Genomic DNA, 12289 nt, shown 5'->3' on the forward strand with positions numbered 1-12289 from the left:
GGCAGCCCACTAAGCAGGCGCCCGGGGAGCAGTGTGTAGGGACGGTACCTTGCTCAGGGGTACCTCAGGGTAGCCGTTAAGTGGATTCGAACCGCCGACCTTCCGATCATGGGGCGACCACTTTACCTACTGAGCTATCCCTGCCCCTACAAAAAGCGCTTTTCAAGGCACCCAAAGCGCTTTACAATACCACTATTCATTCACTCTCACATTCATACACTGGTGGAGGCAGCTACGGTTGTAGCCACAACCTGACAGAAGCGAGGCTGCCATATCACGCCATTGGCCCCTCTGGCCAACACCAGTAGGGTAAAGTGTCTTGCCCAAGGACACAACGACCAGGACAGAGAGCCCGGGGATCGAACCAGCGACCTTCCGGTTACAGATACGCTTCCCAACCCCCTGAGCCACGGTCGCCACGTAGTCCTCCTATCCGGTTGTTCAGTGATGACGCGACGAATCCTACTTCCGGGTCTAAAGTAGTCTGCGTTTAATATGGCTTTTGTGTTGTTAACATGTTTAATGTTATGTATTTTCTTCTATTTGATCTCAAAAAGCTCCTAAAACAGTCAGCGACCACTGTTGACCTCCCTCGGCTTTTATTACCGCTAATCATTTATTTAAGCTCAGTTTTTAAAACCTTAGGATGTAACTACAGCCCAGCCCATGCAGCAGTATATGAATGACTAACCTCGTATTGTGGATGGATTATCTCAGTTGTTCTCCTGGCTGAAGTTTGGTCCTTTTACAGCATCCTGCCATGCGATTACATTTGTTCCTGACCACCGAGAACACTCACATTAACTTTTATCGAGTGGAAAAAAGTTAGCTTGTTTATATTATGCTAACATAGCTGTGTCGCTAGCGGTCACGTAGCACATCATTATATAGCAGCTAGCCCAACTTCAGTAACCCTACAAACGTCACTGCTGTTTAGTTTTCTGTCTTCATTTATGCTGGAAGTGATAGCAGAGCTGTACGTTTGAATTTGTTTCCAAAACCCCGCAGTCAGGACATGCTATTTTGTATTTAGATAGAAGCTAGCGAGCTAACTCCCTGCTAACTTCTAACTCCGTTAAATGTCATAAATTCCGTTTTCATGGATGCCTGGATGTTAAACTCAATTGTTACACCTGGTAGAGCAGAACGCTGATCATTTTATTAAAGATGAAAGACTTTAGACAGTTTTTCAACTCTCAGTAATGCCATAGTGATCGTTTGATATATGGACCTGCAGCGGAGTTTAGACCCAGACACGGCTAGTGACGTCAGACTGAACAACCGATGGCTTCATTAGACAAGTGTAACTTAAATAAAGGTAATTTTTGATGCAGCTTTTCAACTGATGTAGCTAGACTGTGTGTGCGTACTTTTGTTTTTTTGTTTTTAACTTTTTTACTTTTATATGTAAGGTCACTTAATGTACTTGTGTGTTGCTTTATGTTATCTCTGACCTATACTGTTCTTTTGTTCTTTGTTCGATGGCTGCTTTGTTCTTAACCACCTGTACTTGTACACATCTTTTTGACTTGTAAGATATGCGCTGTAATTGTTAGTTTGTACAATTAAAAAAAAAACATCAACGAAAACTAAACACAGGTTTATGTGGCTTAGGATGACGTCACTGGCGCTCATTTATTTTGAAAACAAACTTTCTAAAAAAAAAAAAAGAACAAATAAATAAACCAGTTGGCGTGTACTCTTTAACGAGGACCAGAAAAAAACGTTGTGCAGGTTTTAGAAATGAGCTCTTCAACATAAAACCAAATGATAACAGAGGTGTATCATATTTACAAAGAAACTAACACAAAATATAATGTAGCTGAAACTGCCGTTATATTCTCAAATTCGCTGTTTTATCATATGTACCTGATAATCTGTGTAAACCACACATATTTGGAACAGACTTTTATTTTCACTTGACTACAACCTTTTGATCATTTACAGGCAAACTGCCTGAGAAAATGGCTCGTTTGTCTCATTTTCAGTCAGGCGTTTTCAGGCGGTTACTAGCTGTCAAAGGTGGGGTCCTTACGGTCCTTCCTTCCTTCCTTGAGCCGCTCCATCAGCCGCCTGACAGAAAACGACAACCGGAGGTAAAAAATCCAGATTAGCCCGAAATCCTCCAAAAGCCGAGCGGGTCTTTCGAGTTATGATGGGCGGAAGGACGAGTGCCATAGCGGCGGGTGTATGCGGAGCTCTGTTTGTCGGTTACTGTATTTATTTCGACAGGAAACGACGGAATGACCCGAACTTCAAGAACAGGCTACGAGAACGTGAGTGTTGACCTCCTCGCTGCTCTTTTTCTCACCTTCGCCGGGTTCGCTGGTTCGGACACCAGGCGGTTTCGTTCGGTCCAGTTAGCTTGTCCAGAGGCTGTGGAGGAGCGCTACAATCAATTCAGTAAATTAAGCAAAGCATAGCTGGGACTTCATTCATGTTCTCACATCGTTAGGTGGGTTTGTAGCTGACACGCCACGATGTGACAGTAATCACATTCTTTGCGCCCTCCCTGGATCCTGAGCTCTTCCATCCTCTAAAAGGATCTGTAGAAATAACTGGTGACATGATTTGTAAAGGGGAGCATACGATTAGTGGCTGTGCTTCAAAACAAACCATTATTTTGGTGTTGCCTAACCCTATTTCGAGGCACAAAATAAAAGGCTTTTATATGGCTGTACACACATAAATATACTGAATATACCAGTGCCGGTCTAAAGTGTGCTACCTCAAACTTGAGCCGCTGGGCAGCTTATGGAGGCTGGATTCAGAGAACCTCAGTTGTCTCCAAGGCCACATTACCAGGTAGTATTTATATACGTCCAGGTGCTCATCCAGATTTGTCCTGCCAGCAAAACTCCAAACACTGTGAGAGAAAGGCTTTACTATCCTGTGATGTGACCTGCAGCACACACTCATTCACAAAGCTATTTCCATTTCAAGTAATTACACAACAAACATATTTAGCATGATGTCTTGTTAGCTGGGCTTCCAGCCTGCTGGAGATTATCGTGTTATTCCAGGAAGATTGGGCCTTGTTCCAGTTAGTTAATCCAAACATGAGGAAGCTCCAGGTTTTCACGTACATGGTAACAGACTCTGTGAGCAAAACCACAGCTCTGAGTTTCTTTCCGACTCCTCTGCTGCTCCTGGACCAGCTGACTGACACTGATGTTTGCTCGTTCATAGAGTTTCTTACAAACAACGACCCAGCTTGTATGTTTGCCATTTTGTGTTCTCACACAAGCGCAGAAGAGAGACGGCAGTTACACCACAGATTGGTAACATGCGCAGAAAAAGATCTGTATTGTGTATTTGTAGCTTTGTAACTCTGACTCTATCCACAGTAATGCTGCCTGACTTGTGTGAGCATCATATTCTGTCTATGGTAACGACACAGTGGACCAAGCTGATTAAAATAACTCTGTCCTGCGTGGTTTTTGAGAGAAATATGACCCACGCTGGCACACATTCATATTCCTCAGTCCTCTGGGTTATAATCAAGGCTTTACTGTTTATTTACCCATTGCCATGGTGCACTCAGGTGTTCTGGGGGACACTAAAAGTTTGAAATTGGAGTTTGTTAAATTTGCTTCAGGGAATACGGCCGAAGCAGCAAACTGTGTATAAACAGAAATAAACACATTCCAGTTTTTGTATTGCAGGCAGTTTGTAATTGTTACCAGTCACCTGAACATGGTCAGCTGGACGACAAGGTGACAAATAATCACTGGCCTACAAAAATCAGGCCTAAATTTCCAGTAAATAGTTGATTTGAGGGAGCAGAAGCTGAACTTGGAGCTAGTTTAGCTTTAAGCCTATTTCTGTGTCTGTCTTATACTCGTAACTTTGTGAGTGTAGCAGCTACTGTCTAAGACTACTTTCTTGTTAAAACCAAGATGGACATGTTTTGAGGGCTGGAGCAACATGAGCAGTTTGTCCTGTTCTTGTCACAGGGAGAAGAAAGCAGAAGGCTGCCAAAGAGAGGGCAGGCCTGGCAAAGGTGAGCAGTCTCTACACGCCTGCACCTTTACATGTGCACACGCGTGCACGGAGCTGACCGTGTTTCTGTATTAAAGCTGACACCCACCACATTAAAGGACAACTTCAAACCAAAGCACTGATACTGACTCTGCTGTACAACTGCAAGCTACTTCACACAAACGTGACAGAAATCAGCTGTGACTGCTTACTGTGACTGTTGTGCAGCTTCCAGATCTGAAGGATGCTGAAGCCGTGCAGAAGTTCTTCCTGGAGGAAATCCAGTTGGGAGAGGAGCTGCTGGCTCAGGGTAATTTACTCTTTATTGAAACTCGTACCACTGAACTGGTCAAACGGTTTACTGCAGTACAGCCAGTGGTGACCTTGCTGCGGCGCTAAAATGGCTCCTTCCCTGCTGTTGGGACACCCAGTATGGGTACAGACGCCTGCATGTGGAGCTTATAAGCTTTTGTTTCCTTTTGCTTTGACTACAGGAGACTACGAGAAAGGTGTGGATCACCTGACCAACGCCATCGCTGTGTGTGGTCAGCCTCAGCAGCTACTACAGGTGCTGCAGCAGACTCTGCCTCCACCCGTCTTCCAGATGCTGCTCACCAAGCTGCCCAGTATCAGCCAGGTTTGTGAATTGCTCTAGGATCAGTTATTATGACAGCATGCAGGACATGGAGTCGAGCAGTTTTAACTCTGGAGTCTTTGAATCATCTCTAAAGTGTTCATCAGTCATGCACACGTCAAACCATAAAGCCGAGGACCTTTGTTTCCTGTCTTGCAGCGTATCGTGAGCGCACAGAGTCTGAGTGAGGATGATATAGAATGAGAGCCCAGAAGAAGCCACCCCTGCTCCCCGTTTGTTCAACACGACCTGCCCACACCTCTGCCTCCTGTCACTTTCACCCCATCCAGCCTCCCTAAAGGGGTTCAGTTTCTCTTCCTTTGTCCATTGAAAGGTTTTCTTTTTGAACTTGTATTACCCGTTTTGGGGTATTAGGATATCTAAATCATGAGGCCACAAAAAAATGTAGAGAAATGCAATCCGGCCTGTCCCCGCTCCCAAATCCTCATGTATGTAATAACCAACTGGGCTGGATTCAAAGATGAATCCGCTCCTTCCTCCAAGGTGGTGCAACACACATCTGACAGGATTATGTACAAGGTTTACGCTGCCTGATGTGGTTGTACCTGCCGTCTCCATGACAACGTCAGTAGTATAAACCAGAATGTGCTCGGATGAGTATTTATTGTTTTGTTACGTCTCGTCTGTCTTTCCATTCTAGACTTGGAAACGCTTTTTAGAGTGACGATATGTTTTGTTCTGTTTGAAGAGGACGGCCCTCTTTAGCAAGAATAAACCATCTGAACAAACCGCAGCTGTGTTGAGTGTTCAGTCCTGGTCACCCTGGCACTGCGCCTCAGAACAGTTTGAGGTCTTTATTAAACCGAGCAGCTGAACCTCTGTGCCAAAGCGCCCTGAGTGCTGGAGGTGCAGCTACTCTGTTCTAATGGTCCTCATCTACAGGCTGGTGGAGGTACAGGGAGGAGAGCAGGAGGCTGCTATGAACTGTGGCACGTTAGCAACAGTGACACGAGAGAACGATGCTGCACAGCAACCAACACACTGGTGGTGAGAAATGTCTCTGCTTTCTTTTGGAGAGAGGACGCCACCGGGCTCTGTGACAGAGGTCAGAGGTCACGACAGCATCTAAACTTCACTGACTCATCTGCCTTCAAAAATTATTAGTGTGGATCATTTGCTTTCAATAATAACCCGATTTAGAGGTTTTGCTGGTGATTTGCAAGGAAGAAAGAAAACAGTGACAATAAATTCAGACACAGAATAAAAGAAATGACGTATTTTAACCAAATAAGTGAAACGGTTACAGATCAAGTCCAACACAGCCCTGTGGGAAGGACCTGTGACTTTATGCTGGGCAGAGGAAGTTCTCGTTTAGCTGCCTGGATGTCAGCTGTGTTGGAGTCGGGCTCTGAACCTGCTGCTCTTCCAAACGACTCTGATCACAGCGACCACATGCTTTTTCTGTCCTCAGTTTAAATATGAACAGACTTTTCTGGCTTCACTCTCTTTTTCTTCAGTGCTTTCTTTTTAGTCTTTTTGTCTGGATCTGCCATCTCTCCTTTGAAAGAAGCGGAGCTTCTGCTCAACTTGCGCTGGTTTCCCATCACCTTCCTTGGGGACTTGAAAGCTCCTCGACCAGCCGCCCTCTCCCGTCCAGAACCCGTCTTCAGAGTCTTGCCGGTCTTCCTTGTTGTTGCTTTGCCATCACCGTTACTCTTCTGCTTCTCCTTCTTCAGTGACCTCTTCACCCGGATGGATCTGCCCTCCAGCTTTGAGCCGTCCAGTTTCAACGCCAGCTGCACAGAATCGGTACTCTGCACAAGGAAGACAAAATGAAGTGTAGAAACACATGGCCTACTTTGACCAAAGTACCAATACTGACGCTTAAAAACTGTAGAATGGAAAAACCACTGGCTGATGTCACACTGGCTACGCCCATCAATGGCACACAGTCTATTGTGGATTCTAATTTATTCTAATTCTGTGCTTTTAGACCTTAAAGTTCCCAAAGTATGAGTACACAGTATGGGTCAGCGGTCCCCAAACGGTCCGTGAGTCGTTTGGTACCGGGCCGCGAGAGTTGAGGCTCAGGTGTGAAATGTCTGGTTTTCAGGGTTTTTATCGGTTTTCAGTGTTATTTTGTTATCGTTTTATCGTTAACTCGGTTTTCCTGGGTCTTTTCACGTGTGTTATGAATAAATCTTATTTTTTTCGGTACCGGTACTAGTTTTATTTTGTTGTATTTATCCGCGACACCTTAAAGGCCGGTCTGTGGAAATATTGTCGGGCATAAACCGGTCCGTGGCGCGAAAAAGGTTGGAGACCGCTGGTGTAGGTGATACGGCCACCATCTGTCATATACACCGTTCAGGAGCATAAATCAAAGAGCGCCATTTGATTTAATATTTCCTGACTGCTGGTGTGGAAGTTTACGGCAGCTGCTAATAAGCTCATGCAGTGACACCCCCGAAACTAAACACAACATAAGGCACCAATTAGTAGAGCAATGCAAGAGAAACCCCAACAATATGACAGTGGGAAGGAAAAACTCCCTTTTAACAGGAAGACAGTTCCTGCACATCCAGGCTCAGAGAGGGGCGGCCATCTGTCATGACTGTGTGTGTGTGTGTGTGGGGGGGGGGGGGGGGGGTTCATAGCCAAAGCTGTACTGTTTAAACATGGACTGACTTTTGTCACCAGCCATCAGAGGACAACCCTGCAGTGATGCGTATTCAGTTAGAAATCCCAAGCCTCGCCACAGGCGTCTCAAAAAGCAAAATATAAATGCAACTAGAGCTGGGCGATATATGATTTTTTCATATCACGATATGTTTTTTTCATTTCAGGCGATAACGATATCTATCACGATATCAGCCAAATAACTATATTTGTAAGATTTAAATGTGCCGTTGCTCACAAGTAAAATGTGAAATAATCAGCAGCTTGTTTTTATTTAAATATTTATTTCCCATAAGTTCAACAGGGTAGATGTACTTAAGGAACATGAGACTTTTTCAGATAAATAAAGGCAAATATTGCAAACTACACAAAAGGCAGCCGCTAAAGCGTTTAAGTTTCAAAATAGAACAAACGAAACAGACTAAATTGTCAATTCCACTTAGAAACAAAATATTAATTCTAAAAATAAATCTTAGTTTGTTTTACAGAAGAACAGACAAAACTGACTAACTTTTGTCAATATCAAATAAACTGAGAACTAAAAGGAAATTCTCAATCTCTCCTTGTTGTATAGCTGAGCTTTTCAAACAGTTTTAACAGTTACTTTAGTCTGACAAAAGCCGAATGACGAATTAGCGCTTCCAGTCAGAGACTGAGGCTACGTCCACACGTACACGGGTATTTTTGAAAACAGAGATTTTCCGTTTTCGTTTTAAAAAATAATCCCGTCCACACATAAAGGCAGAAATGAAGGAAAACGCTGCTATGAACATGCCAAAGCAGCAGGTGGCGCTAGATTCCTAACCGTGCAGAAATGTTGGCCAATCAGAAGTCTAGAAGCCTCGGTGGGAAAAAGTAAGCAAAGCTGGGGCATAGAAGCAGAACCGAGTCGTATGTGTGGAGGGACAGTAACTGTGTGTATATGTAAGCATTTAAACACTGCAGAGAGTAGAATTAACAGTAACAGTATTGTAGAAATTCATTTCACCGAAACAATAACGTGGCGCACAGTGTGACGTCACAAAATGCGCGCACCTTTGACGCTGCGTTTTCTCCGTTTTTCTCGTCCACACGTAAACGCAAAAACTGAGTTTTCAAAAATCTCCACCCTGGCCGGAGTTTTTAAAAATCTTCGTTTTCAGTGACCAAAAACGCCGTTTACGTGTGGACGAAAGGTGCAAACGCATAGAAAAATCTGCGTTTTCAAAAATACCCGGGTACGTGTGGACGTAGCGCATGCACCAGTTTATTGTATTTCCAGACTTGCTTTCGGCACATTTACAGTGCACGCTACTCTGTTTTTTGTCAGACTTGAAATAGCCGAAATACCTTCACACTACGGAACTTCTATGGCTCTTCCGTTCGACAATCTCTCCGGCGTTGGAACCATCATCTGTTTTCTCTTCGGTCACGCTCGGTTGATTTTTCTAGTCGGCACACTCATTTCCTCCATTACCCGGGCTGTACGGCGGCTTGGCACTTGTGCTGTACGTAACAAGTCACGTGACATGACGCTGCGGCTGTGATTGGTTCGGCTCTGCGCTACTTAATTTGGATTGGCTGTTTTTTTTTGTTTTGTTTTGTTTTGTTTTTTAAGAGGACAAGAGCGGCGAGGTCTATCGCGATAGTTTAATTTTTCTATCGAGAAAAAGTTATATCGCGATACATATCGTTATCGTTCTATCGCCCAGCTCTAAATGCAATCCAATATTATTATTTGTTACTCCAGAACCACGATCGTCTCCGAGCTCTTGTACCTCAAACAGGACGTAACCAAATCCTTTCCCCAAGCCCGAGTTCTTGTCTCGCACCAGTCGCACCGCCTCCACTGTCCCACACTCTTCGAAATGCCTTCGAAAAGTCAGCTCGTTGATGTCTGCAGACACAGCAGGTTGGCTTGAGCTTCAAACTACTCACTCATGGACAACTACACCTTTACCACTGTCTGGAACTCTACAGACGAACTCACCAAATGAGAGATTCCCCACGAAAACAGAACGCTTGTGGTCGTGCTGAAAGAGAACAACAGGATTTCAGTTTAACTCCCAGGAGACAGATACAGCAGAGCATTCTGGGACGTCTGCTGACTCACAGATGAGCTGTCGGCCACTCTGTCCACTCGGATGTGAAAGTCTTTCTCTATCTCCATGCCATTCCTGTGAGGGCAGACAGACAGAGCTCTATCAGCACGTGTATGTTTGGGTCTTACAGCATTAGCAGGTTTCAGGAGGAGCGTCTGACCTCTCCAAAGCTTTGGTGATGCCATCTTCATCTTTAAACACTACGTAGGCATTGATGCTCTGCTTCTTTGGGTGGACTTTGCGCCTGCGAAGTGAAAAGAAGCTGTTTGGTACAAATGGAAAGGAGTCAACTGAAACCATACTATTAGTTTGTTGGTGGAACCTAGTGAAAGCTCAGGATTAAAAAATAAACAACTTTTAGAAACTCACTTGATAGCAGCTACTTTACGAGACATGGAGGGGTCCTCTCTGACCTGTTGGAATGAAACACAATGTTACTGAAGACGAGAAGCTGCAGCAACCTGGCGACTCTCTTTCTTTCAGAGGTGTTTTTACCACAGAGCGAAAGCGAATAGATTCGATGGATCCTTTATCCCTGAAGAGGCTCCGCAGGGTCTGAGAAGGAACAAAAAAGGTTGCCAGTCTTTGAACTTCCACATTATTATTGTCCTATAAATACTGCAATTATTGCACAACAAGCAATTTGCACGTCTCCTGAAAGATCTTGGAAAGAGCCACAGTACAGTTGTGTTTTCACTCTGTCAGATAAACACCTGCTAGAAGCTAAAACGTCCAACAAGCGTTTCCAGAGGTTGCAGATCAGACCGGCTGCCTCAGCTTAGCCAGTTTCTCCTTGTTATCGTCCCACAGCTTCATCCACAAGCCTCAGTCTGAGGTCAGACCGTTGAGGCTCAATACTGACTGTGTACAGCGTCTCAGTGCATCTAAAGTGCCATCTGACTCATGACCATATTTGCTCCTGTTACTGCGCCTACGTGACTGAACGAGGGTCATTTAAAACAAACACGGCTGTGTCTCGTCTTCTCCATTCTCCACATAAGGAGAAACAGCGAGGTGGCTCACAGAGGAAGGAGTGGCGCCTGGCTGCTGAAGCTAACACGCAGGGAAACTGACACTAAAGAGAAACTCCAGTACTGTGTTAGTCTGCACCTCAGCACTAAACTACACTGCATGTTACGTCCATGTAGTTTATGGATGCAGACTGCTGGTGTCAGATACAGTCAGGCGGTCACTATGGATACAGGTGGGTAAAACAAAGAAACTAAATAAACCTTCTTGGTGCAGCTGATGGGAAGGTTGCCGACAAACACAGTCCTTTTCTTCTTCAAGGTCTCCTGCGCCTTGCTGGCCTTCAGCCTCTGTCTCTTCATCACCCAGTACTCTGTGTCGTTCTCTCTGCCCGACTCGGAGGTTTGTCTCTTCCTCTTCCTGTTGGGTTTTTCTGGCCCGTCCTCATCCTCGTCTGCCTTTTGTAAACCACTCTCTCTGAAACCAGCAAATTCAAATGAACACTTCAAACAAACGGGTTTGAGAAGAGACTTGAATCAAGAAAAAACTGGGGAAAAAGAAATTAACACTCACCTTTTTTCCAGCTCCTGATTGGCTGCTGATTTCTCCTTAGCTGGCTGCTGCTTCTTCTCCTGGCGTGGCTGACCTTTGACCTGTGGGCTTTTCTGCTTCTGCTCTTTGGTTTCTGTGCTTTTTTGAACCGGCTGCCATCATAACACAAAAAGACACTTCAGTCATTTCCTCCCTCTTAAATAATCCATTAGCATTAGAGGCGCTCACTAAAAGTTTGAAAATAAAACGCACAAACTCTAATAAAGAAAAACACTTCATCAAGCTCAGCGAAGGTTAATGCACCTCTGCGTGTCTTAAAGACACCTTACAATAAATAAGTCATGACACACAATAGAAGAAGACAGGTTTTCTTGGTTTTTACAGATTTGGTTTCGACTGGTGGTCAAACACGCAGTCACAGACGGGCTGGTTGTGTGCTGCGCTCACCAGAGGCGCAGGCTTGAACAGCAGCGCTGTGGATGCTGCTGCTGTGCTGAATAAAGCCGACAGGGATCCAGAGGCTGCAGAGTTCTTCTGGAATAAGCTTCCTGACACCTGACCCACTGTGTAGTCAGCTGACTGTTGTCCTGGCGACACCTCTCTGCAGAGGACAGAAACACTGAAGTTAACAGGCGATAACGCTTTTTGTGCCATATTTAGTTGAGCTGGCACAGCTGTGTGCTCGTTCATATCTGTACACAAAGAAGCAGGGAAGTCTTGGGTCACTCCTTCAGCTACAGAGACCCTCCTACGCTGCCCTTTGTAACTGTTGGATTCGGAGAAATCCAAAGAATCCAGGACACAGAAGTCCATCGCCGAACTTCTGGAGTGGATCTGGGTTCCTGCTCAGTTGGAGCTCATGGCTCCTCCAGCAGACAAACAACCGAGTGAAAAACCTGGACCCTGCGGGGGTCTACTGCTGATGCTGGCTTTGTTTCTTTGGGAGCACCGGTCCCCCCAGATCGAAGGCTCAAGTCTGCGTTCTGAACGTTATCTCACTAATCGTCGTGATATTTTCACTCGTGTTATTAAAGTGTGTGTAAACAAACCTGTTGTGGGCTTTCTTCTTCATGGCTTCCCCTCTTCTTTTTTATCTGGAATAAATGTTTACTGAATGGCCTAAACTCCAGTAAACCTTACAACACATCCACACGTTTTCTATCCGAGTGGACCGCTGTCCTACTTCGAAATATTCCCCATAGGAACACGGCAAAGCCCCACAAAGGTTCCTATGCTTTTTCTAGCTTTAGGCTGATTTGGTACCGTATAACTAAACTGGGGTGATTTATAGGAAAGGACCAGACACACGTAACGTGTCAGTGAGTATATTTCCTTCGTGGTATAACTTCCTTTTAGAAAAAGGTTTGTGGGAAACCGGTGCGACGTTGAAATAGGTCCCATCCGGTGACGCAGCTGCAGGATGTTTTGGTGG

The 12289-nt window shown here is 44.9% G+C and overlaps 2 protein-coding genes across 2 annotated transcripts; one reads left to right on the top strand and one right to left on the bottom strand.

The window, feature by feature from the left end:
• Positions 1-2033: 2033 nt before the first annotated feature.
• tomm20b (translocase of outer mitochondrial membrane 20b) lies at positions 2034-5365 on the top strand. Its single transcript, XM_080879473.1, has 5 exons — positions 2034-2276; positions 3957-4003; positions 4210-4291; positions 4476-4618; positions 4775-5365. The coding sequence occupies exons 1-5, from the start codon at positions 2153-2155 to the stop codon at positions 4817-4819; spliced, it is 441 nt and encodes a 146-aa protein (XP_080735599.1). The 5' UTR covers positions 2034-2152; the 3' UTR covers positions 4820-5365.
• A 472-nt stretch (positions 5366-5837) lies between these two features.
• Positions 5838-12195, bottom strand: rbm34 (RNA binding motif protein 34). The gene is made up of 11 exons (XM_080879471.1): positions 11907-12195; positions 11305-11458; positions 10879-11009; positions 10569-10782; positions 9832-9891; positions 9706-9749; positions 9497-9580; positions 9348-9411; positions 9225-9267; positions 9013-9131; positions 5838-6390 (listed from the first exon to the last, which is right to left on the bottom strand). Exons 1-11 carry the CDS (start codon positions 11927-11929, stop codon positions 6049-6051), a joined length of 1278 nt encoding a protein of 425 aa, XP_080735597.1. The 5' UTR covers positions 11930-12195; the 3' UTR covers positions 5838-6048.
• Positions 12196-12289: the final 94 nt, after the last annotated feature.

The sequence above is a fragment of the Rhamphochromis sp. 'chilingali' genome (genome assembly GCF_963969265.1).
Source record: "Rhamphochromis sp. 'chilingali' genome assembly, chromosome: 4".
NCBI lineage: Eukaryota > Metazoa > Chordata > Actinopteri > Cichliformes > Cichlidae > Rhamphochromis > Rhamphochromis sp. 'chilingali'.

Bases quoted from the DNA above. Each gene is read 5' to 3' on its own strand.
- tomm20b (XM_080879473.1), top strand. From the start codon at position 2,153: ATGATGGGCGGAAGGACGAGTGCCATAGCGGCGGGTGTATGCGGAGCT. The intron at 2,277-3,956 runs GTGAGTGTTGAC...TTCTTGTCACAG, and splicing joins CAAGAACAGGCTACGAGAAC to GGAGAAGAAAGCAGAAGGCT. The intron at 4,619-4,774 runs GTTTGTGAATTG...CCTGTCTTGCAG, and splicing joins AGCTGCCCAGTATCAGCCAG to CGTATCGTGAGCGCACAGAG.
- rbm34 (XM_080879471.1), bottom strand. From the start codon at position 11,929: ATGAAGAAGAAAGCCCACAACAG. The intron at 11,459-11,906 runs GTTTGTTTACAC...TGTCCTCTGCAG, and splicing joins AAGAAGAAAGCCCACAACAG to AGAGGTGTCGCCAGGACAAC. The intron at 10,783-10,878 runs GTGAGTGTTAAT...TGCTGGTTTCAG, and splicing joins AATCAGGAGCTGGAAAAAAG to AGAGAGTGGTTTACAAAAGG.